This window comes from Cyprinodon tularosa, unplaced genomic scaffold (genome assembly GCF_016077235.1).
Source record: "Cyprinodon tularosa strain WSP-4 unplaced genomic scaffold, ASM1607723v1 ctg282, whole genome shotgun sequence".
In the NCBI taxonomy this organism is placed as follows: Eukaryota; Metazoa; Chordata; class Actinopteri; order Cyprinodontiformes; family Cyprinodontidae; genus Cyprinodon; species Cyprinodon tularosa.
In genome coordinates this window covers 100,564-126,419 of record NW_024038988.1, presented here as the reverse complement: position 1 = coordinate 126,419, position 25,856 = coordinate 100,564, and the positions used below count along the sequence as shown (strand labels likewise).

The 25,856-nt window shown below is 42.5% G+C and overlaps 1 protein-coding gene across 1 annotated transcript; it reads right to left on the bottom strand.

Moving 5' to 3' along the window:
* On the bottom strand, window positions 1-25,856 carry LOC119786917 (period circadian protein homolog 2-like). The gene is made up of 22 exons (XM_038290495.1): window positions 25,735-25,856; window positions 19,108-19,651; window positions 16,543-16,635; window positions 16,229-16,383; window positions 16,012-16,133; window positions 13,625-13,826; window positions 13,251-13,302; window positions 12,856-12,998; window positions 11,907-11,985; window positions 11,711-11,817; window positions 9,139-9,292; window positions 8,948-9,056; window positions 8,599-8,866; window positions 5,396-5,543; window positions 5,167-5,303; window positions 4,882-5,088; window positions 4,522-4,767; window positions 1,820-2,898; window positions 1,515-1,725; window positions 919-1,150; window positions 687-837; window positions 1-605 (listed from the first exon to the last, which is right to left on the bottom strand). The coding sequence occupies exons 2-22, from the start codon at window positions 19,542-19,544 to the stop codon at window positions 444-446; spliced, it is 4,494 nt and encodes a 1,497-aa protein (XP_038146423.1). The 5' UTR covers window positions 19,545-19,651; window positions 25,735-25,856; the 3' UTR covers window positions 1-443.

Genomic DNA, 25,856 nt, shown 5'->3' with positions numbered 1-25,856 from the left:
TTTTTTTAACACTTTTTTTTATAAAAATAATATCTAGAAAAATTTTTATATATTACTAAGATATAATACAAAGTTTAGAGAGCTTCAGCTTCACCTGTATGAGAATAAATGCCCTGTATCTGATTAGAGGGAAAACAGCTCCATAAAAAGGCGCCAAGAGATTTCAGAGACCCTTTTGTTTGTGAAATGGGAGAAATACTAAAGGTAGGTTCAGGCTACAAAGCTCTTATAACGCTCTACCACCCCCCGGTGGGGGATATCAGGAACTGCGCGTGGGCAGAACACACAGACAAACAAACACGCCACTGGCACACCTCCTCCTGGATCACTATGGCAACACAGCGCTCTTCTCATGGTGTGCCTTTCCGTCCGGATTCTCAGCCGCACAGCCAGAATGTCAATGCGAGCCTAAAAGGGTCCATGTTGGAATCGCTCCCCCTCGTTCAGGAGCCATGATCCTGCTGAGCTTTAGGCTCCTCTGATTGGCTCTGGCCTCTCTGGCCCTCTCTGCTCAGGTCGTCGCCCAGCTCGCCCAGATCCATGTCGGGTAGATCCTCCTCAATGGGTCCAGCTGCCGCTGCGGCGTCCTCACAGTAGATGCACTCCTGAGGAAGAGACGCACAGCCTGTTACCGCTGCATCTCGTTCAGTGGGTAGATTGGGGGCGGAGCCGTGTGTGATCCTAACCTTCACATTGATAGCTGCAGGGAGGCCTCCTCTCCTCATCCAGGGATGTTCCTCCACCAGCTCTCTCCGCTGCTCTGAGGTGAAGTGAGGCTGGCTCTTCTGCATCTGCCTCAGCCTCTCCTTATCTTCCCTCAGCACCCGCTGGATGTCCCTGTGTGCAAGCGGTTTAATGAAAGGGTTAAAAAAAATCTAACTATGCAAAAAACACAAAGAAGACGTGTCAGTAACCCACCTGGGTGGCATCTGATACGTCATCATGACCTCATCGTCGGCGTTGGCCATGAGCAGCCATAGCGGCTTCTGCGGGACGTATTTGATGAAATGCTCCCCTTCGCCCTGAACCGAGGCTTTGTTCTGGGACTTGCTGCTTTCTGAGCCTCCTTCGCTTCTTAATTTGCCTTTCCTCTTGGGGTCATGCTCCAGAGAGTCGATGCTGCCGAAGTACTTGCTGGTGTTGCTGCTCCCTACAAGAGGAGAAAAACGGAAAAGAGGGAGGGGAAAAGTTGAAAACAAATAACCTTTAACTGGAAACAGCACATTAAATGAGTTGCTGCACAAAGCTCTCTGATATGTCTGATCAGGTAAGGGTCGGATGTGTTTTGTTGGCTAATAACAACCTTTAGCTCAGCCAGCTCTCCTGCTAGAGGGCGCTCTGGGTCACATGACTCTTTACCTGAGCGATCTGACACTGTCAAGTTATGAGTTTTTGAGAGGTTTGCTCCAGCCCTCATGGGGTGCTGAATACCTGAAAAATCATCTGTTCTATGTTAAATGAAGCTAAAATTTCAGCATGTTGCTTTAAAAAGCCTCTATATGTCAACAACTGACCTGTTCGGCTGCCAGACGCTCCGCTAACTGAGGTCCGACAGTCATTGGAGCCAGAGCCGGATGCAGATCCGGAACCCAAACCGGAGCCCATGGAGCCGGAGGTGGCCGATCCGGTACCAGAGTGAGCGTCCTCCTGCTCCTGCAACAGGATGTCCAGCAGATTGCAGGATGAGGAGTTTCCATCGCTGTGAGCTCCGTCTCCTCTGGGTTCCTGCTCAGACAAACCGAGGTGTTCAGGTACCCGTTAGTCTCAGGATGAGTTATTTAAACTTTTTTTGGTGGATTTCTGGGTTTTCTTCTCTCACCTGTTGGTGATTGTCAGTCTTAGCTGAACCCGCGCTCTTGTCCCCTGCTGCCCCCGGTAGCGCCGCTGCAGCGCCGCCCTGACCTCCGGACGGGCCCGCTGTGCTGTCCTGCCTTTCAACCGAACGCTGTCCCTCCTCCATGCTAAGCAGGTTGAGCTGCAGGGGCGAGCTGCAGCGAGATTCAAACAGCGGAGGGGACGTGGTGGGCTCCCTGGCCCCCGAGGCGGGGAGGGAGGAGCGTGAAGGGGCCCCCTCTCTGGGCTCAGCTGTGGGGGGTTTGGGGTGCTCTGGGGCTATGGCGTAGGGGAAAGGCTGCGCTGCGTAAGGGGCTTGAGCCACAAAAGAAGTCTGAACTGGGAAAGACGACTGGGCAGCGAAGGGCTGCTGCGTAGCGTAGGCGGTCTGAAGGGCTGGGAAAGGCTGCTGGGTAATGAAGGGGGCCTGGGCTCCTTGGAAAGGCTGCTGCGGAGAAAAGGCGGACTGCACCGGGAACGGCTGCTGGGGGGCGAAGGAAGGCTGCGTCTGCATTTGGTACGCCGCCTGAGGCGTCTGAAAGGCCTGCTGGGTAGAATACGCCGGCTGTGGCTGAGTCTGTTCGGCGAAAAACGCCGGCCTCGGCGCCGCGCCCAGCTGGCCCATCTGATTCAACTGTCCTAACTGGGGGAACAGGTAATTGGGCAGAACCAGAGCCATCACAGGCGTAACGATCGGAGTCGGGAACGGAGTGCTAGGCGGGGGAGCTTGAGCGTTCTGCCCCTCTCTGAAGGCGGAGGGCAGAGATGCGTCGGGGCGGGAGCCCTGGGCCGGCGCGGCAGGCATCGGGGGGTACAGCGGATACGCAGGCACCATGGTGGGGTAGGACACGTTAAAAGCTGACTGGGAAGCTTCAGACGGGGACCAAGATGTCTGATTGAGGCCTTGAAGTGGGGGCAGGGGTTTGCGATTGGACACGGCGCTGTCCGACGAGTCGGGATGCTTCAATCGCGGCTTCTTGGACTTTCTGTTGCGGTTGCCCCTCCTCGCCGTCGTCTCTGGCCTGGTCAGACCTGGTTTGGCAGCTCCCTGTTGACCAGGCGAGTCTAGAGGAACAAACGCAAAAAGAGAAAATGGGTTTAAACAAACATTGAGTTTAGATTCTTTACTTTACAAAGAAGCAAAAACCTTCATGTATTTTAGAGGGTTCCATGTGACCAGCAGGGGTCAACAAAATAATAATTAAATCAGTCAAAGCAGTTTTCTATGGAATACATTTATATACATTTTTAAAACCTAAAACAGAAAAACTAAAAATTTAAAAATAAAATAAAATTTGAGAAAAGTTTTTTGTCATGAGTTATTGCATTTGCCCGCCGGGCAAGTGCAATGATCGCAAAAAAAAATGTATCTATCACTCAAAATTACTTTTAAATCACAGACATTCGCTTAAAAAAGGACCCACAAGCGTTGCCGGCGCCATTTTTTTTGTTTTGTACACATTCCCGCGTGATTTGAAAAAGCCGCGAGATTTTCCGCCTGATGGCGTGATTTTTGTCCGGGAATTGGCGCGAATCAGACACATTTTTTTCGACTTGGCAGGCTAAAAAACGAGGCAAAAATATCTAAGTACAGTAACACAACCAACACCTATTTTACCCACCACCCAGATAACCCTGGATTAATATATATAATTAAAAAATTATTTGTCAGGGATTAGGAAAATTGGCATAATTGTATGCCATGCGCACAGTGTAAATATTTCTATCATATGGCAGTCTTCTGTACAGTGATGCAGGTCATACATTAAAAAACGTTGATTAAATGTTTTTCTCTTAGACATTGGAGAGGTGCATTTAAATGTTATAGAGCTAAACATGTTAGATTGGTGACCTGTTATGTTATTATTATTGTCTTGTTGACGCATTTATTTTGTCAGGGAAAACTGATCCTGAGTCAGTTAAAAGTCAGGGAATTCTGAAATGATGTCAGACTGTGGAAACCCTGAATAAAATAATGATTCTCTAGAAAAGTCACATTATATTAATAGTATTATCTTGTATAAACATACCGTGACTCTAAAATAAAAGTTATTCATTGGGACATTGAATTCTGTCTTGTTATTTATCTTAAGTTTTTAACCTGTCAAGTTTTTTTTTTAGATTTTTAACATTAAAATGTATATTTTTCCAAGGACACGACAGTTTAAAGCAAAGTTTAGTTTGAAAAGAATGTGCAGGAAGGATTGAAAAGCATGTTAACACGGTAATGTAGGCTTGAGTTCATTATCTGACGCATGCAGATACACACCAGGAACTTGGAAACTTAAAAAATACTGAATTCCAAAAAACATTTAAAAAACAAACATGTTTCATTGATATATATACAAAAATGAATATTAGGAACTATATTTATCAAACATTAAACTGGGCAAGTAAAAATTGTTTCCGGGCAAATGAAATGTGAAAGTCACTTGCCCAAAGGGCAAGCGGTAAAAATCCTTAACGTCAACCCCTGACATATCTATGTAATGGTGTGCGATTAAAATGCGTTAATTTTTTCATCTCCCAGCCTTGGGAAAAATATGGAAAGATCCTTTATGACTTTAGATCAATTCATTGATTATTAACTTGCCTCCAGGGATTAGAAAATCAAAAGCATTCAATCTGTGTTCAAATCAATAAAACCAGAGAGGAATCCATTTTTACAACAGGATGAACGTGGAGTACCTTCGGCGTTGGCTGCGCCTCGCTGGTTGAGCAGACAGGAGGAGCATTCCTTCTGGAAGCTCCTGGCCGTGCGGAGCTCTCGGCAGCGGTTCAGGAAGGCCTGCTCCTCCTTCTGGGTGTGCGCCGCCAGCACCTCCTTGGTCAGTCCCAGCCTCTTGTAGGCCTCCTTCTCCTGGCTGGGTGGAGACACCATACTGACCGGCACAGCAGGGGGCGCTGGGCTCTCTGCAACGTCTTCGATGATCTCTGAAACATCGAAAAATGATGTCAAACACAACAACTGATACATTCTGGATTTTTTTTTATCTTATTTGCTCGGTGACACTTTTCAAATGGATAAAAAAACAAACAGAAACTAACCAGATTCCGGTTGAGGCTTCTTGTCTCCTACATGGACGATGGTGCTGCTGTAGCTGCACTGCGAGGTGATGGACACAACGCTTTCAGCCTTGCTGTGCAGAGCGAGGGAAGCCAGGGTGCCCCCCACCACAGCGGCGGCCCCGGACGGGGGCTTCTTCTGCGCTTTCATGTTTGACAGGCCAGGCTGGGCGTCCAGCATCAAAGGATCTGCAGGACATCAGAACGTGTTTTGATGAGCGACTGATAAAAAGGTTTAACTGATGCGTGCACCAGAAGTCGCCGTACCTGTGTGCGTGCCCTGAGGCGCCTGCATTCCATCTTCTGAGCCCCTCTTGTCGTCATCTGAGTTTGAAGACGTGGTGTTTGATGAGAACTGGTACTTCCTTTTCACTGTGATGGGGACGTTGCAACTCTCCAGATACCTGAAGCGAGAATAAAAGATGGCTAAATAAAGAGAGAGTCCAGAGGTTTGAGACTCGGGGGTTCAGATTGACCATGAATGTCGGTCACACACCTAATGACGCTGTCGAGGCAGCTGATCTGCTGGTAGGAGCACACAGACTGGTCTTTGTAGGTGAAGTCGTCCATGCTGGCTCCGGCGTTGTCTCTGTAGTGTGATTGAGGGGCGGAGTCTCTCACGCGGACCCCTGAGCTCCTCTGAGCTGCAGAGAGAAGAAAGAGATGGAGAGTCAGGAACGAGAACCTGCAGATTCTCAGTGATGGCTCCCTGCTAGTACGCGGGGTTCTACAGCTACAGAATGATTAATGGCAGGATCATTATCTTGATTAACTGGATTATGTTCATTATGTTCAGGCAGGCATCCCCAAAATCGGTCCTGGAGGGCCGCTGTCCTGCAGGTTTAAGAGGTTTCCCTGCTCCAGCACGGCTGATTTACATTGATTACATCGTTTACTGAACTGCAATCATCAGAATCAGCTGTGCTTTAGCAGAGAAACCTCTGAAACCATGCCTGTTTTAAGGCGTACTTTCTTGCTTTAAACATCTTAAAACCACCTTTATTCTCCACTTATTACAGCAAATAAAGCAAAAGCTACTGTCTTTACCGCATCTGCCTACATAGAGACCAAGAACACGAGTCAGAAGGCTTGAAAAACACTTTCCTCAAATGTTATGGCAGATGAAGCCTCTCTACTTCTGTTACTATCTTTGCCCTAAGATTCTACCATTAGGGTCCAGGTATTGAAAATCAATATCAGACATGCTTGAGACTTCACTCCAACCAGATCCAATTTTGATGGTAAGTTTAATTCACTCCCAGTACCCCGACAAAAATTGCTATCATACATGGTAATTACAGCTAAGAAACTACTTGTCACGGTCTTGGTTCTGTTAAGTTTTCTGTGAGTTTTCAGTTTCACGTTGATCCATGTTTTTCTTTGTTTTCTAGCTTTATTGGTGTTTTTCTGGATATATTTGAGTTCTTAGGTTTTTATTTGCTTGCCCTCTGCTGCCCTCTTGTGTTGCTCTCCTTCTAGAATCCTCTGTTCACACCTGCTCCCAATCGGCTCATTAGTCCCGTCTTCAGTCTTCCATAAATACTCTCCTTGTGCAGTATCTCCATGGTTCTGGTATGTTTTGCATTTGCACCTCAACCAAACCTCTGACACTACTCTTACAATTTTGGGAAAAAAAGTGAGACTCCTACTGTTAAAATGTGGCTGGATTAAATTATCTGATTTTTGCACCTAGAAATGATACGGTATGCGCTCTATAACTAGTGATGGTGAGATAAAGCCTCATGAGGCATTGAACCATTTGGCCAAATTGCTTCAACTATCCCCACAGTTCATGAGGCTTCATGTGAACATGTCACCACCTACTGGTGGAAAGCAGAACTACAGTTTGTAATAAAATCTGCGCTTTTTTTTTTTGCAACAGTTTCTTTACCCCCCTTTTAGGTTCCTTTGAAATTGTTAATGGTTGGTGTGTATAATAAAATCTTTTGTAATTTTTTTAAGTGTAAAATTTCTTAGAACAATCATAAAACTCAAGTAGACAGTAGCTACGTTTACATGCGCAAAATTTCCCCGATCCGATCCAAACCTTGGTTGATCGGAAATTCAAAATCTCCGTTTACATGGACACTAAATGAAATGATCCGATCATGACGTGTGTATACATGTACCAAGCGTTGGATCAGATTACATCTTTTAAGCATGCGCAGAACTTCCTGCCAAACTTGGCAGTTCTGTCTGCGTCTGGTTTTTGGGAGGCCTGACAAACGATGCGCTCGGAGCGAGCGGAAAGAAAAACGGAGAGAGGAGGAAAAAAGCGCTTGGCAGCGAAATGTACGAGAGAAAATGTAGAGAATGAGCGATTGAACCGGCGTGGGAGAGCGAGTGGGCTGTGGAGAGAGAAAAGAGGTGAATAAATTCCTGCTTCCTGCAGCTTTAAATGAACTTGAGTGTATAAGTCGGCGTTCCTAGACTCCTCCCGCCATGTTGTTCACAGCGAGAGCGAGAGCGACCGGTGGTTTCCTGTCGTTGACAAGGCGGAAAAACGTCACGCTGACGTCGCACACATGCGCAGTGAAGATTATTTTACTCTTAAGATCCGAATGGGTGTTTACATGGACGCCAATCGGAATGGCGATCGGCAAAAACCACCTCTCTCATTCGGAATTAAATTTAGATCCGATCGAACCGAATCGGATTAGAATCTTCAGTCTGACATGTTTACATGAAACATTTTTGATCTGATCAGGCCTTCAATCCGATTATTTGTGTCCATGTAAACGTAGCTAGTGAAGGTGTTTGTGCAAATTAGGCAATGATGAGCAAAATGAAAGGATTTGGTCATTTTTATTCAAACATGATAGTTTTTCTACGTTTTTTGGTTTTAATCCGGTTGGAAGTTGTGTTCAACCAATCTTTTAGCTAAACCGACCTAATTTAGCCAATCTATATTTTTACTCGGGCAAAGCAATGCAAATTACCTGCCAAAATAATTAAGATTAATCGCAACTTTCAGTCAGGCAACTTTCAAAGTCAAAGACAGGTCTTGAACCATCAACCTCTGGAGTGAGAGCCTGTCTCTTACAGATGCCACCTATATAGATCATCACAGTAAGGAGGAAAATGACTTTTTCCGGTGGCTTGCTCAGGTTTTGATCATTACATTGTTTATTCGGACCAAATTAGTTTTAACCAACTAGATTGGTTGTTTTTCCAACCAATCTATTCTTAGAATCTATCCAGCTGACAGCAGCTCTCCTCCAAACTCCCACATCTTGGCTGAACACTGAGGAGATTCGGTATCCGCTTCTCCTGGACATTGGTTGATTATGTAAAGATGTTGTTTTGTATCCATAATATCTTATTGCCTCAGCAGTGTAATGGATCAGTAAGTCCTTGGGTTGGTTATGTGTTTGTGTGAGGGTGGGGGTGGCCTGTTATTGTTGTTGTGTGTGGGTTATTGTTTGTGTTATTTCCAACTTTAAAAAAACTCTGAATGTGTAATATTATGAAATGTTTTTCACAATAAAAAAATTAGAAATAGAAAAATGATTTACTCCATGACGTAAAAAAGTGTCTTGATGCCTGTTTGACTATATTGAGACGAGACCAGGACGCCTCTCTGATCGTCAAAATGCGTTCAGTGTGAACCCAGCATTCAAGCTTTACGTGAACTCTCATCAGGACAGTGAAGTAACCTCTCAGCTGCAGGTTTATGAGAATAAACAACACTAAACTTACTGTCTGTGGCCTTTCTTTGCTCCGGTTTGGACTGCCACACTGACGAGGTGCGCATGCAGACGTGAGGGTCCTGGTTCTTCAGCATGTGGACTCCTTTACAGATTTCCTGAAAGGTCCTGGAGGGTTTGGTTTTGCCCGTCTCCTCCGCCGTGCTCCCTGCTGGGACGTTCCCGTTGCTTTCGCTGGAGGAGCTGATGCTCACCTGCTGCTCGTGGGACCCGTTGCTGCCGTAGCTGCCGTAGCCACTGGAGCCCATGTTGTGAACCGGCTGTGAGGAGGCAGATGGTTAATGGAAGCGACCGGTTTGAAAGGTAAAAAGCTGACGCGGCGCGTGGTTGTGTTTACGTACCTGCAGCAGCAGCCTGTGGATCTGCTCACTGATTTCCTGGATGTCTGAATCCATCATCTTCCCTCCGTGGAAAGCCGGCGCTGCAAAGACATCTTCGTTGACAGGACCCCTGCGATCCACAGAGACGTCAGGATTATCCACAGATTTCACGAAGGAAAGAGCTACATTTTAAACACGATGGAGGTACTCACATGCGAACTTTGTGCCGCCCGATGACGAAGGACACCTTCCGGCTCCAGGGATTCACAAAGCTGGACCAGCTGGTGTCGATGGTGATGTATTCACCGTTTCTTGCACAAAACCGGATCGAGGAATGGTCAAACGGCTGACCGGCACACTGCAGAACTGCAACAGGAGACAGCAACCCAACCATTGAATGCAAAACTATAACGGACAAACTTTTGCATGTTTTTCAATAATCTAAAGCACAGCGCAAAGGTAAAAAGGTTTTAACAACATAAAACGTGACTCAATTTCTCATCTATACTTAATAACACCATTTATTCAGCTCTGGACTTTGACTAGGCCATTCTACCATGAATATACTTTATTAATGCTGGTGAGGATTCTCAGTCATCCAGGTCATAGTCATTCCAAAAAAAAGTTTGTTTCCAAGTTTAAAGATGTTTCTCTTCCCATCCAGGAAGCTTTTTCAATTCAAAATCTCAGGAATAGTGTTGAGTTTCGAGGTTTTATAAAGTAGCCCAACAAAGCTTTGTTTTTGTTTAGAAACATGCAAACTGAAACAGATGAAGGGTCCACCCCTTTGGAACGGGGGTCTTTTTGCTTCTTTTGTTAGCCTGCAATGCCCCATACCTGTCTATGTCTCTGAAAGGGGGGTTCGTTAAAGGGAATTGTTAACCTGGCTGAATAGGGGAGGTTTTCTGTTCCCCTGTAAAGGGTTTGGGGCTGCGATGATAGCGGGAAGTAATTAACTCAATCGCTGCATTTTAGGTTTTTGAAAGCTGAAATCTGAGTCCACCCCCTTCGTTTAAATGTATATTATGCAAGCGGTGTTGATTTTCCAGCGAGGCTCCCCCCAGAGGGCGAAAGTAAAAGTGCACTGTCGTAAATATGCTCAGCTGTTCTCCTGGTTTCTCCGTCAAGCCAGGCGCGGTTGTTTTGAGCTTAGCAGACAGGCGAACGCAACGAATCACCATGTCTACTGCGGTAAGTGACTATTTTGTTCCAATTTTCGAGTTTGAAAATTTAGCATGTTTTCATACATTATTTGTTATGCATGTGTATAAATAACAAAGATTGTAGCTAGCCAAGTTCTCGCCGTAAAGCAAGACCGACTCTCGCGATGCACGAGACTTCTGAGCCTGTAGGTGCGGGCCGAGGGCTCCTGCAATAAGTATGGTATTTCCCCTACAGACCACCAGGGCGGCTGAGAATACCTTTGTTCAACCTGAAATGACTCATTTAATCATCCAAAACGTTATGGAACACATTAATTAACTGAAAAATGTTGCATAGTATGCCTTTAAGGTTGGTTTTTCTTTCTTAACACAGAGGGCTTCCTTTACGCTGCTTAAAACAACCTTAATCAGAGGGGGTGGACCCGTTCATCCGGTTCAATTTGCATGTTTTCTAAGCCAAAACCAGGCTACTGTATAAAGCAACTGACCACTATTTCTGACATTGTGAATTGAAAAAGCTTCCTGGATCATAAGTCAAACGTCTTCAAACTTGGAAACAAAGTCCAGTTTTTAACTTTTTTTGGAATACTTTGATAAAATTTGTCACATTGTAACTGATTGGTACAAAAACCCAGAAACAACCATAAGAAAAGTGTGGAAAACAGGTTTAGATTATGAGTCTGGATCTAGGTGAATTCAGAGGGATTTGTTTCTAATGCAGCTTATCAAAGCTTTTTTCTGGCATTTCGTCAACAAGTAGCTGCACAGAAGGAAGGGCAGGGAGAGACGAGGAGGACAACGGAGATAACTGCGGCGAGGAGCGTAGCCTTTGCACATGGAGCACCTGCTCTACCCCCCCAGCCTTATTGCGCCCCTCATGATTCATTATCTGTTTGTCAAATATTTGAGAACCATGTGTCATCTTCACAGTACTATCTTGCCCTTGTTCATACGCTGCTACCACGGATTTAAAAATGAGGAAAAAATGTCAAATAAGAGTATTTGCCAGTTTAATAGGATGAGCTGCCAATGGAATGAGTATTTCTGTCTTTAAAATAATTAAACTAGATGTTTTACTCTAGATGGCGATAAATAAAGATCCTATACAGTAAATCATTTTATTCCACTGGCATATTTTCTTATCTGCTGGAGTTAAGGGAAAATAAAGGAAAAAAATCCTATAAATTCTCAGTCATCAGAGTCACGTCAACCACAAACTGCTTTAAGTGGAAGGAAAACTGTTGACTCTGCTGTGAGAATTGACAAAGTCTCCAGTAAAACTCCTTCCTACAGCAAAAACAGATCTAAAAATAAGCAATAAGTTCTTAAAAAGTATATTTGTCCTTGAATTGAGGAGGTAAATAAGAACATCCACAGATGGAAACAGTATTTTTGCCCTTAAATCAACACTAGATTAGATATTTTGCACTTGAAATAACATTGTGAAGTTGTTTTTCTCCTTTTTTAAAATGTAATTATTCCATTGGCAAATAGTTTTATTTATCTGTTCAACCAAGGGAAAATACACTTCTTTAAAGAAAATGTAACCTGTTTAGATTTAAAAATGAGGACATAAAAAGCATCATCCTAGTTTCAGAAAGGAAAATGTAGCTTTGCTTACTTTTGCGATGCACAGCCAGCATTAATGGCCGGTCGCTTGGGTGCAGATTGAGCAGAATGGGAGTCCCAATCAGGTCCTGAGGAAGGTAACCCAGCAGAGGCACGGCCCTGATGGACGAACACAAACAGCTGCTTTACTGCGGAGCCGCACAACAACAGCAACACGGCCGTTCATAGACCGGCTCCAGTCTACCCACCTCTCATCCACGTCCTGGAACACGCAGTTAGGGGTGTGTGTGGTGGTAAAGATGCGCTTGTCTGGAGGAATCCTGGGAGCTGAGCAGAGAGAAAACGACCATAAATTTAAGGTTTAAAAGTCACTTAAATGCTAATATACATGTTTTCAAAGCATGAGGCTTCCCCATCTGTTTAATCTGATCAAACATAAAACAGCAGCGAGCATCGGATATATATGTATAGGGGCTAATAGGACATGGAATAAAAGGAGGAACAGAGAATATTTGGACTTTCACATGAGCTACTGTTACACTTAAAGAGTCTATATCTTGCAAAAAGTTTTAACCGTTGTAATGCCATTTATTTCTTCATTAAAACCTTAAATCAAGAGTTATTTAGCTTCATTCTTACATCTCTGAGTAATCCTCATGAGTTCTGCAGCCTTATGATACTTATGATCCGGCCTTTCCAGGAAGCGGCTACCCTAACCACGCTGCGCCTGCACTGTAAACAGACGTCCACTTCCTCCAATCAGAAGCACGGCGCAATGATTTTAGCTAAAAGTTGAGCCCAAGCGGCTTTTTTAGCAGCTAATCTGCACAGGGCAACAACCTCTCATTTTTATGCTAACGTCCAAATTCGGAAAATCAGTTGTTTGGCAACAAAATGGATGTGACTTTACTCAGCCGTCAGAAACCGTTTGATACGGCGGCGTCATAAAAGAAGAGGCTTCGCTTTGAAGCCGAGTGTTTTTCTTTAGCTTTGAAGAAAGCATAATTTCCTTTATATATTTGCCAAAAGTTGCCTTAAATTTGACAAGAATTATCGGATGACAGGCTAAACAATTGGGGAAGTTTGCTGGTCAAAACAGAGCTAGTTAGCAAACAGAACTATCTATGTACAAAATTAAATATATAGAAAATACTTAAACGTATTGATAAAAAATAGCCTGTAGAGCTAAGTTCTTACCTTCGTAACCAGAGTGCACCCTCTCAGCCAACAGGAGGCAGCAGAACTGCTCTTCCAAAAGCTCCGCGTCTTGGACTTTCATCAGGTAGGGCGTCATCCGGAAAGGATAGTACTGGAGGTCCCCCTCCCGTTCCTTCCCCCCACTGCAACATAGACACACGGTTCTAACTAGTTCCACTCAATCACAGCTCATTTAATACGTCCGTATAGATCCAATTTTTATACCCTCATTATTTACTACATAAAAATCAGAAATTATACCAAGCCGAGGTCACTGCGGGGGAGGGGAGCAGATCTTGAGTCCCCCTCCTCCTCCAGTGTTCCTCTGCTCTGACTAAGAGTTTGTTCTGAGCAGGAAACTATGGATCAGAGCAGCGGCGGTCTCTGTGGCTCACCTGATGCGGCAGAAGAAGGATTTCTCCTGCATGCACTCCGTGGGAGACGACTCTGAGGAACGGACGGACAGAAAGTGTCAACAAATGATCATCTGCACCGCTTCCAGTCTGCTCAGCATCAATATTCACATTTTATCCCCATCTACGGTTAAGAGTGCGTTAGCAGTTTAGATGGGACAGGTGGATGTGCTGGAAAATATGTAAATGATCCGGCTAATTAATTACATGCAATGTGTTCATTAGCATGTGGGCGTTTGGTGCTCGCTGGGTTGTGTTTCATGTGGATCTGCAACGTGCTTTCTCTTGGCATTAGGAATGTATGATCTAAGTACACGGTGCAAGAAGCAGGGAAAGCTCCTCCATTCTCCACATACCTGCTCCGGTGCACATGCTCCACGAGGGGAGGCGGTACGGCGTGGTGAAGCTGTAGAACACGCTGACATCCTGCGGCGTCAGGAACTCCACAAACTTAGCATTGTTGAAAACTTCCCGCTTACAGTTCAGGGTGGAGGCAGCCTGGTCCGAGATGTAAACAATCTTCCCCGTGATGAGGGACACCGCTACAGCAAATATGTCCTAAGGGGCAGAAATATGAGCATTTATTCGCTAACCAGAAAGTTTCCTGATGGCGCCTTGTTCTTTATTAAATGGTCAGACAGCTTCAGCTCAAGGCTTATTAGAACCCGCTCACTCCTAAATGAGAGGAGAAAGAGACCATTTCCTTCGAGATGCTGCTGGTTTTTAAAAGGTTATGGCTTTAAAAATGCTAAAAATCAATTTCATTTCATTGTTGTTAAAGTTTAAAAGCTGCTGGAGAATAAAATGAGGTAAAAGACATTTTTAGCTTTCAGATTTTTGCATTTTCTGTGCATATCTGGTTATTTCTCCTCCTCACGCAAATAAACAACCACCATCTTTTCAGCCCGCCCCTACACTTCCAAAAAGAATGATTCCCGTATTTCTACAGGAGTTTGTTTTTGAGTTTATTGCCTCTAAATAAGACTTCAATAAAACCCTTTAAAAAAAAAAAAAAAAAAAAAAAAAAACAAGACGCCACATTGTTTCTCAACGTGTTTCTCAACGAAATTAGCTTGCTCCATAACTGTGATTATTAATTAATTTATTCATGAAACCAGCCCTATTTTTTTTTACTTGCCCAGTATAATGTTTGATAAATATTTCGGTTCAAAAATCCACGGTTCGGTTCGGTTTATGTTGATTGTTACACCGAAATCTCATAAAAATGACTGAAATTAATGAAAAAATCCAAAAAAAATTCATGAATTGTAATTATTTTTAATGATCGGCGGAAACCCTGGATCATTTCCGCATGTTTTGCCGCTTTGAATTTAATCATCTGGCGCATTTCCCTCCACGATCTCCAACGAACGGTTCGGACGGTTTTCATAAACCGTTCCATCCCTAATAAATATAGTTCCTAATATTCATTTTTGTATATATATCAATGAAACATGTTTGTTTTTTAAATGTTTTTTTTTGTAATTCAGTATTTTTTAAGTGTCCAGCTTCCTGGTGTGTATCTTCATGCGTCAGATAATGAACTCAAGCCTACATTACAGTGTTAACATGCTTTTCAATCCTTCCTGCACATTCTTTCCAAACTAAACTTTGCTTTAAACTGTTGCACCACTTCAATGTCTAAGAGAAAAAAATTTAATGAACATTTTTTAATGTATGACCACTGCACAAAGACTGCCATAAGATAGAAATATTTACACTGTGCGCATACAGTTATTATTATTATTTTCCTAATCCCTGACTGATCATTTTTAATCTAGCGTGTTTTATAGTATAGATTAAATTCATCATCCAGCTGCTGCTCTGCAGAATTCTCTCCCCAAGAGCTGAATCACGCCATCTAGCGGAAAATCACACGAGAATGTGTACAAAACAACAAAGATGGCGCCGGCAACGTTTGTGGGTCGTTTTCAGCGAATGTCGGTGATTTTAACGTAATTTTGAGTGATAAATATTTTTTTTTGTTGCGATCATTGCCCGGCGGGCAATTGCAATGAAATTTGTACTCTCCCGACAATAAAAACTACTTGCGATAGGGCGATGGTTAACATGCGATCAACTTACGATCGGGCGATGGTTAACATGCGATCAACTTGTGATCGGGCGATGGTTAACATGCGATCAACTTGCGATCGAGCGATGGTTAACATGCAATCAACTTGCGATCGGGCAATGGTTAACATGTGATCAACTTGCGATCGGGCGATGGTTAACATGCGATCAACTTGCAATCAAGCGATGGTTAACATGCGATCAACTTGCGATCAAGCGATGGTTAACATGCGATCAACTTGCGATCAAGCGATGGTTAACATGTGATCAACTTGCGATCGGGCGATGGTTAACATGCGATCAACTTGCGATCGGGCGACGGTTAACATGCGATCAACTTGCGATCGGGCGATGGTTAACATGCGATCAACTTGCGATCGGGCGATGGTTAACCTCGAGCCCTGAATGATATGCACAGAGCTGTTGATAATGTAAAAAACCTAATTTAAATTAAATAAATATGTCTTAAAAGTACATTTTCCTTTGATTAAGCAAATAAATAAGGTGCTCTGTCAACAGAATTATTACACATGATTCACAGGAAATAAGATTTTTTTCTAAAGGAAAAATAGACTTATTTTAAGTTAATCCATTTTTGCATTTTACGGTGATCTATTTTGAGCTGCATTTTGTTCCTAAATCTCAAACTGAAGTCTACCGTCGGACTTACGGTGTTTTTCAGCGTGTATTCGGAGGTGATGGTGTTGATTTCTTCTATGGTGTACGACGACACGTCAAAGCCAGGGGGATGACTGTCATTGATCATCAGCATCTGGTAGTATTCCTCATTAGCTGTGGAATCCAAACACATCAATCAGATCCTAATTGATCACAAACATTGGTTTTCTTAATGTTTTTTTAGAAAAGCTGGGGTGAGCGTGTTTTACCTTTAACCTGCTTGATACACCGCAGCGCATATTTGAGCGTGTTGACGGTGTTGGATTTGCCCTTGCTCCTCTTTTCTAGAGGCAGGTGCATCTTGAGCTCCTTGAGAGTCTTGAAGAGCTCCTTCTGAGTCTTGGCTTTGGCCGACTGTTCGCTGCTGCATGACGCCACAGAGAGAGATGCACAGGTGTCACAATGACGAGGTCTCACCAAAGATGTCGCACTCTACATTTATAGTGTGACTGGAAACACGTGGATCCTCCACATGCCGAGATTTCTAGAACTGTAGAGAGAATGATAGAAATCCAGGACTTACCTGCAGCCGCTGGTTGACGGATTGTCCTGCTCGGAGCTCACCAGGCTGAAGGCGTTGGAGCTGCTCGGCGGAGACGGGCTGTGGGAGTTGGAGCTGTAACAAATGGCAACAGGTCATGTTATTTTAGGCAAACAAAGAAATTTCTGCAATTAGAACAAACTTTTCTGCACACTGATTTGCATTCATGGGTCAGCTCTAATGCTACGTTCAGTCCCAAGCAGCAGAATCAGCAGAAGCAGATAGTTTACGTGCAAAGTCAATGGTTGACGCGCATCAAGGCACAGCAAAAGGTCCCGCGGCGCGTTTTGAGCAGCATGAGCAGCTCCTCATGAACCTCTGAGCATCTGACCCTCTTCAGAAGCAGCTGCTGAATTTGGAAAAATTCAACTTTAACTGCTTAACGAGCCACATCAACCAATCAGAGAAGCTGATCTGGGAGCTGGCAGGGAGACGGACGCAGCACTGCTGATGCAGAGCGCTATGATCAATCCTCTGAAACCGTTTATTAACGCCTAAATGAAGAAACTTGCAAGCAAAACATTTTTTGTCTTTTATTATCCAGGTGCCTTCAGTTTGTAGGACTTTCTCACTTAAAAACATATTAAAACTACTTTTCACCCACTGATCACAGCAAATATAGGCAAAGAAAGGGTAGCTCCGCCCAACGCGCATCAGAATCACTTTCACAGCAAAGATGCTTCAGCCACTTGTCAGAACTAAACTTGTAAAAGCATTAAAAAAGAAGCAGCATGTGCAACTTTGCTGCTTCTGCTGGGTGCGGTCTGAACGTAGCATAAAGATCAAACGATACGGGTTCTTGATTAGGGCCGATAATTTAGACATCCACCTAACTAATCCCTGATATGTGCCGCCGATTCTTGCTGCCTTTTGTGCATTTTCTTCCTTTGTTTGAATGAAACAAATGATACAGAAGTTTATGTTTGGAGTCAAATGTAAAATGTTTGGGAACCTGATAAACTCATAAAAGGTGCAGAATGCGTTTTAGTTGACGGAGCCAAAAGGCCTGTTGACTTCTGCTGAAGGTTAAATCCAGATTAGGGCTGAAAAATAACGATTATTTTGAAAATTGTTGATTATTTTGTTAATTAATCGATTAATAATCAAATAGCCTGAGGTCTCTTTAAGATTATTTTTTTTTGCAGAATTAAACCAAGTAAAACTAAAACGTTTCCACTTGAGGAGTTCCAGATAGAGCAGATTGACATAAGAATACTTTTTATTTTTTATTTTAAAGCTACAGTGTGTAATAATTACAGGGATATACAGTCAGAAATGTAATATATTATACATAACTATGTTATTTATCATCATCTACGAGCTCAGCCTCTTAACCTTAATATTTGCGTTGCCTTAGAATTCGTTATTTATAATTACATAGGAGCGGGTCTCGCAGCCATGGAGGCAGACATCTTTGCGCTACGGCAGCGCAGAGCCAACAAACTAGCGATTGCGAGATCGCCAAAACGTCACAACGATGTAGAAGAAATAACGGGTATATTTATTATCTTAAGTCTACATGAAATCTATACCCTACACAGACTAATGAAATACTATCTGTAAAATTATCTATGTAAACAAACCTCATCACTTGAGAAGGTAGGTGATGCGGACGTCGTGGAAGACATTTTGTCCCGTAACGCTCGCCGTACTGTTGGGGGGGAGAAGCGGTGGGGGGGAGATGTTCATGTTGCTGCAGTCTGCAGTCTGACCGCTAGATGTCGCTAAAAGTTACACACTGTAGCTCTAAATACAAAAATTATCATTATTATTTTTTTTTACTATTTTAATATATTTACTTCTCTAACTCGTTCGCTATGTCAACTAAAGGCACATTTTAGAGTCTCTATACTCCAGTTAATGATTAATCGATAACTAAATTACTTAATAATTATTTCAATAATCCATTAATCTCGATTAATCTGATTAACTGTTTCAGGTCTAATCTAGATAAAACTTTCTTGGACAAAAACTACTAAATTAGAATGAACTTTGGGAAGATATTAAAGCAGATTTAAACGCTTTCTTTGATATGAATCCCACTTCCAAGTTAATAATTGTAATAATCTATTATGAAATGTTTTTGTTTTTTTTGAGGGGGGGGTCTCAGATTGAGCAGACTGCAGCATGTGAAACGTGTTTCCTGTTGTTTTCATGTCAGCGACACGAAGGAGAAAGTATAGCTGGTTACGTAACGGCCAGCCAGGTAGGGTCCTCTTGTAACAAGAGATAATTATGAAAGTCATGTGGGGGGTGGGGAGGGGGGCTGGTTACTTCCAACTTCCTGCAGAAGAACCAGTTTGAACCCGATTTATCTGATGACCTCACTGAGCTTTCCGAGGGGATTCTTTATCTTTGTTTAAACAAACTCAGTCGATCTGAAAGGTTTATGGGATTTCTCACTTGCCAGGGACCCGGATTCAATGAGGAGGAAAGACGCAGCAGTATCTGAAACTCCAACCGACCTCACTTCCGCGACCTAATTGGTCTGGGGGGGGGGAGGAACAGGCAGGATTCGGGGTGATTCAGTGCGTGATGAGCACTCACCTCTTATTGCTTCCTGATGACTCTATGATAGCAGAATCCTTCCCGTTGCCGTTCACACTACCCACGGATTCGTTGCCGTGGGACTCGTTTCCGTGAGATTCGTTGCCATGGGATTCCGTCCCGCTCCCGCTCGAGCCGCCCATCTCCACGTCCTCGTGGAGGGGCGTCCGCTGGCGCTTCCTGTCATCGTGCGGGGAGCGCAGAGAGGCCGGGTGCTCGTGTCCGCTGTCGCTCCCCTCGGACGCCAGTCCTAACTCGGGTTCTAGCTCCCCCCCGTCCTGCACGCCGCAGCCCTCGCCGTAACTGCTGGCCATACGGTGTAGTTGGCTCATGGAGCCACGCGGGTGGCCTTGCTCTTCCTCAGCCCGGTAACCGACCCGTTCGTGGCCGTCCAGAGCGGAGAAATGATAGAGCTTTGAGTCGCTGTCCTCAGACATGAACCGGCAGAGAATGTGAGGTTATGTCACTTTCCACATGGCCATGCCTGAAACCTGTAGCAGTGCGTTGAAAAGAGAGTCGACGTCTCAGCTGCTGAGGTTCAATCCTAGGGAGGACAAAAGAAAAAGATTAAATTAGGCGATACAAACCCTCTACAATGAGCCGCACTTCCATTAATCTAAAATAAAGAAACAGCTAAAAAGGGAAACAATCAATAAGGATCATCTCAAACCATCCAGCAAATCTACAGCTGGCTCCCTTTGATATGAGCAGACGGGCTGCGGTTGCAGCGTCGCTGAAAGAGCAAACACCAAATGAAAGGACAACAGTGTGAAGTTCACTTCATTTCACAGAAAGGCCGCCGCCGTCGCCGCCGCCGTTTGAAAGCAGCCTGACATCTAACCTTTCTGAGAGGATTGAAGCCCCTCGACACTGTGATACACTCCAAAGACCTCTAAACAACAAAGGTTTGCATACAGCGAGGAAAATGAGGGCAAAAGAGACTCAGCAGGACCCCTCCCCTACCTGTTGCTTCACACAGCTGGTCATTTTGCTGGATAGTAAGCCGCTAAGCTATTATTAAAGGAGAAACGGTCAAAGCTAGTAATAATAGCATCGACCCAAGCAGGATTAACTTGATAATATTAGCTGGCTGTGATTATGTAACTTTAAAAAAAGATGAAACACAGAGACAATAAGCAACACTGATGCTAATTTAGCAAAATAGCTCAGGCTAAAAATGTCATTTATTCCACTTCTAGCCTCAACTTTTCTATAAAAACATTTTATTTTTCAGTAATAACACTTCACCAGTCCATCTAGAGTAGTGGCGAATAAAATTATTAATATTCTGAATAAAATGTAGACAGTAATCCATATTGGTGGGTCCGAAATATATATACATTAACTTCTGGTTAGAGATGCCAGCATAAACAAGACGGGACTCTGCACCAATAGGAACAGTAGGTTAAAGACACACAAGACGGAGCTTAGGCGCGGCCAGATGCTAGTAGATCCATGATGTAATTAAAATAAATAGAAAATAAAAACATTGGTCAAGCTATCGAGCATCGGTTAGTACTTATGGAAGGGAAGCAGAGGGCTGGTGAAGATTCTCAGTCATCCACGTCATAGTCATTCCAAAAAAGTTAAAAATAAAAAACACTAGACTTTGTTTTCCAAGTCTGAAGACATTTCGCTTCCCATCCTGGAAGCTTTTTCAATTCAAAATGTCAGATTAGTGTTGAGCTCCTCATTCCGTCTTTGTTGAGCTCAACACAGATGGGCTACGTCCTCCAGACAAGACTTGGCTGACCATCTACACTTTAAAGGAATAGTATACCCAAAACATGATTAGCCTTCATTTTCTACTCACCCCCATGCTGAACAACACTCTGGAGTACTTTTTTGATATCTCAAATGCATCTGGAGATCTGGGAGGCTTCTTGCTGTCTGCTGACATTCAAATAATGGAGGTCTATGGTGCCCGAGACAGAAAGGTCCATAAAAGTCCACAAAAACGTGTCAATATTCCTCCATACTGCTCGTCCAATGTATTCCAAGTGTCCTGAGTGGGTAGCATCCAGAATTTACTCGAAACGAAGTCATTTAGAATGTTTTTAGAGCATAAACAGTAGTGTATAGTATTTCCTGAAAGCGCACGCCAGCGCATTTAGGACGCTACGGAAGCCGGCAGACCAAACCAGATGAAAGTGCGCATTCAGCGTCTGCTCTGCCAATAATGCAAGCGTTGAAGAAGAAATGTGCTATTTACATGTGCAAACAAAGAAACAACGAAAGAAAAATGTCTGAGGAGTTCAGTGTTGAGGAAGAGCATGAGTTCTTTGCTGAGCTGAATGCGCACTTTCGTCTGGTTTGGTCTGCCGCGGTTTCCGTAGACTCGTGAACGCGCTTTTAGGAAATCCTGTACACTACTGTTTATGCTCTAAAAACATTCTAAATGACATCGTTTCCAGTAAATTATGGACGCTACCCACTCAGGACACTTGGAATACATTGGACGAGCAGTATGGAGGAATATTGACACGTTTTTGTGGACTTTTATGGACCTTTCTGCCTCGGGCGCCATAGACCTCCATTATTTGAATGTCAGCAGACAGCAAGAAGCCTCCCAGATCTCCAGATGCATTTGAGATATCAAAAAAGTACTCCAGAGTGTTGTTCAGCATGGGGGTGAGTAGAAAATGAAGGCTAATCATGTTTTGGGTGTACTATTCCTTTAAGGACAAAGGACGTTCATCTGAGGAGCAGAATGTTGACTTTTTGGACAAGGAAGACAGGTGGTTTGAAAGGGGTGTGAAGAAGGCCATTTATGTTCAGAGAGAAAAAAAACAACCTTAAACAGAGGTGATGGACTCAGGTTCCAGCTTTCAAAAACCTATAATTCAGCGATAAAGTTGATTCCTTCCCCCTATCATCTCAACCCCCCATCTCCACGCATGGACCAAATCATCCCGCCTGGTCCGCCGGGCCAACAATGACCTCAACGAATCCCCATTACTAAGGGGCGGACAATAGGCTGAGCCTCTTTCGGTTCAATTTGCATGTTTTTTAAGCCATAACAAGGCATTGTTGGGCTAATCTACTACTCAATGCTAATTCTTGCATTTTGAATTTAAAAAGGTTCCTGGATTGGAAGAGAAACTTTTTCAGACCTGGAAAACAAAGTCCAGTGGTTTGTTTTTAACTTTTTGGAAAGGAAAGCAGAGATTACTGCTTTTCTTCTAAACAGGTAAATGTTGGTTAATGCTAACCAAAGGTTAGCCTTACACAAAGTTGGCATTAATTGTAGAGTAACCAAAGGTTAAATGCCTATACCATTTAGCTAAAGATTAGCATTAACCACCTGTTAGCATTAGCACTAACGAACCTGCCAAATATTGATGCATAGTCTGCGCTATGTTATTCCATGCATCAACGCTAGAGGGCCAATCAGGAACTACCTGTGGGCCTAGATACGGCCGAGGCGGTGAGGAAGTGGGGGCAAGTTTGTGCGACAACGGAGGGACATGAGGGCGAAAAAGAGCGGGGATCATTTGCGTTCACGGCGACACACACATGCAGACGACCTGGTTTCTGAGTATAAATCAGCCTTTCCAGTATAGAATGAGCAGCTGGTACGCCTTAAACCTGTTGCTTTCACCTTTAAAATGGCTCCTGTAAAGATAAACTAACTGTTTAAATGGGATTTTTTAGAGTTTATCAACTTTTTTTTTTGTTTTTATATCAAAGTTAAAAGAACAAATTGATACAGTTTACAGATTATAACTATAGTAAAGATTTAAATAATGATTATTTTGTTAATTAATTCATTAATCTGTGGATTTTTGTTTGATAATTAAACAGCAAAAGGTTCCTTCAAGAAGATTTTATGTAGAATTGAATCCAGAAGCAGGTAAGAATAAAACTATTCCACTGCAGTGGTTCTGGATAGAGCATTTTGATGACAAACATGGAGTTTCTATTTGTATTATTTATAATTCTGGGATAATTACTGCTCTAACTGGGTTGCTCTATCAGGTTTTAGAGCATCTGTCCACCAGTTGAAAATCCATTTTCTAAATTAGTTGAGGGTTATTTGAACAATCAATTAATTATGAGAAATAAATTTAATTGTTTTCTTCCTAAACTATAGTGATATATTTATTTGATATATTGCAGGTCCATGTAAAAGACAACAAAAACAGATATTTTATTCCTCTGGACCGACCTGGAGAGGATTTGATTTAGATTTTTTCTAATAATTAGGTTGTTCATGAACACATTTCAGTCAAATATCTGTTTGATTAAGTAGAGACGATAGAAAAACAGCACAGGTTAATATTTCAGGATCACTGCAGCCCCTTTGTGTCTCCTGCAAGGATGAAACTTTGAGCTATTTGGGTCTGTTTGGGACTGATTGGGAAAATCCTGGCAGGAGGCAGTGAAGCCAAAACAAAAACTATTTCCCTGTTCTCCTGCTGGTCGGTATCAGGTTACAGTTATTTATGTAAGCGCAACATTCAGCAGCTCGTCTATTATTGGCACTTTATATAAGCCGAATTTCTTTCTTAGAAATATAGATTTTTTCTTTCACATTTAGGATGCATTTAAACCCCGGCAGGTTTCCTGCCTCTCCTACACACTCACTCCTCAGAGATTAACCAATAATAAGTTTAGAGAGTGAAAAACAGCCAAGCTGTTCGGCAGGATTTTCTCTGATTGGCTGCTGCCTGCAGCCAATCAGAGAAAAACGAGCCGAAACAGGTTAATGACACCAGCAAATTAGGACATAAACAATTCCTTTTTGTGTTGTTATTAAAATAATCTGGAATATGATTCCCAGGATTTGGATTATGGGTATAAAAACATTCATGTCATTTAGATGATTTACTGTAGAGGCTCAGTCTGAGGGGAATGAATGAAGGAAAATTTCCAAAAGTAGGTTAACCTAATAAAAACGCAATTTTACTGTATTAATAGTAGATATTCTATCATTCTTTTTTTTTTAGGTATTATTAGTTTGTTCAGTAAAATTATGCATCTCGATCATTGTGCATAAAGTATACAATTAAATCTTTGAGGCAACAAACTCACATTTTCCCCCCAAAAAACGGGGAATCCATAAAACAAAAGAACTTAAACAACAGGAGCAAATAAGATTATTGTACATTTTCATTCCTTAAATTAATTTTAAAAAGCCTTCTACTAACAGCAAAGGTCTAAACTCACCAGAAAGATGGTCTTCCAAAAAAAAAAGATTCTCACCAGGGGAAATTAAACTGAAAGCTCTGTTTAAAGATGAGATGCAATTCATGGAAATAAAGATATAATTCTCCAGGTAGGAAGAGAAAGAAATGCGTGATGCCGTGAAAGAAGCAGCTCTACTTCCATGGGAGTCCAGATCCAGAGTGAGCCCTGATCCAGCAGCACACTAGCACAGATCTCAGCATTATACAACTTGGCTCCAGTCACATGGATTCAGCTATAGCTCAACACAAAGCTGGAAGCCCTGTTTCATAAAACCACACGCTGCTTTCTTCTTCTAGGAACTCCATGTCCAGGAGTGCATTCTTTTACAGAAATGTTATAAATCTTAAAAATGTGTACAACTCAGATTTTGGGAGGGGTTTTATTTACCTTGTCAGATGAAACTGGAAATAGAAGCAAAATCCCTAATTTCACATTTTCTTGATTAGAAAAATAATAATTCATAATAGTGATACAAATCTGGAATAACAGGTTAACTTTTTTTTCTTTTTGTACCCCAATATTATCATTAATTTACCCCCCCCCCCCCAACAAAAAAAAAAACAAACATCTGTGTTGATGTTTGTTTGTTGTTGATGCAAAAATAATAAATCTCTGTGATAATCCAAATTATTAATCTCATTATAGTAATTCAGCTGAAGCCATAATGTTTGTTCTTTAGGATTGAAACTGAATTATTAACAAATATATTTGATTAATAGAATCAGTTGGATTTAATGTTCAGTAGAAAATTTAAAGTTTTATTTTTAAAGAAAGAGGTTATTTTGTTTGATCAGTAGGCATCTGGGATTATAATAGAAATACAATTTAAATAAAATTGTCTGTAAAATAAGTTGAAGCATTTGATTATATTTTCCAAATAAACAGAAACTAAAGATCAGATTATAATTCCTACACCTGTACTTTTAATAGTCTATAGTTTAGCTAAATGTGGCACTTCCATTGTTATAGCAGGTTAATCTGATATGAATAAAATAGGTTTTACCAATGACATCATATATTACATCATCAATACGTTCCTATAACAGTTTTAATGGTGAAAATATGAATAATTGTGTTTCTATAGTTTTATTTAGTTGCTGCTGACCTGCTGTTCATATCCACACACGTTGACCTGCAATCCAGCGCACGGTACACTGACACAGTTATGTAAAAGTAGGGATATGATTAAAAAACAGCCACATATGTGCCATATTTGAACGGCAGCTCGTTTTAACGGCTACAACTAGCCGGCGTATTGTTTTGTTGACCACAGAGTCATGAGAAAAAGCAAGTTTTAACGTGTTAAAGTAAAAAAAAGTAGAGCAGTCGGATTCCGCGCATGCGCACTTCGTTTTTTTTTTTTGTTATGCAACTTATTTTTGAGCACAAGCTTTAAATCAGGGTAAAACTCAAAGGAAGACAAGATGGAGGACCAACCTGTGACGATGATGTGCAAACCGCCTCTCCGTCTGAGAAAAGGGACCAAAACAAGCCGAGCAGACCGATGAGAATCATAGGTTTAAGCTATTCCTCAATGGGAAAGCGGCTTCTGACTGACT

Coding starts and splice junctions, on each gene's coding strand:
- LOC119786917 (XM_038290495.1), bottom strand. CDS start 19,544: ATGTCTGAGGACAGCGACTCAAAGCTCTATCATTTCTCCGCTCTGGAC. Junction 4,768..4,881: donor GAAGCCTCAACCGGAATCTG/GTTAGTTTCTGT, acceptor TCGATGTTTCAG/AGATCATCGAAGACGTTGCA. Junction 1,726..1,819: donor AGACTGACAATCACCAACAG/GTGAGAGAAGAA, acceptor TTGTCTGAGCAG/GAACCCAGAGGAGACGGAGC.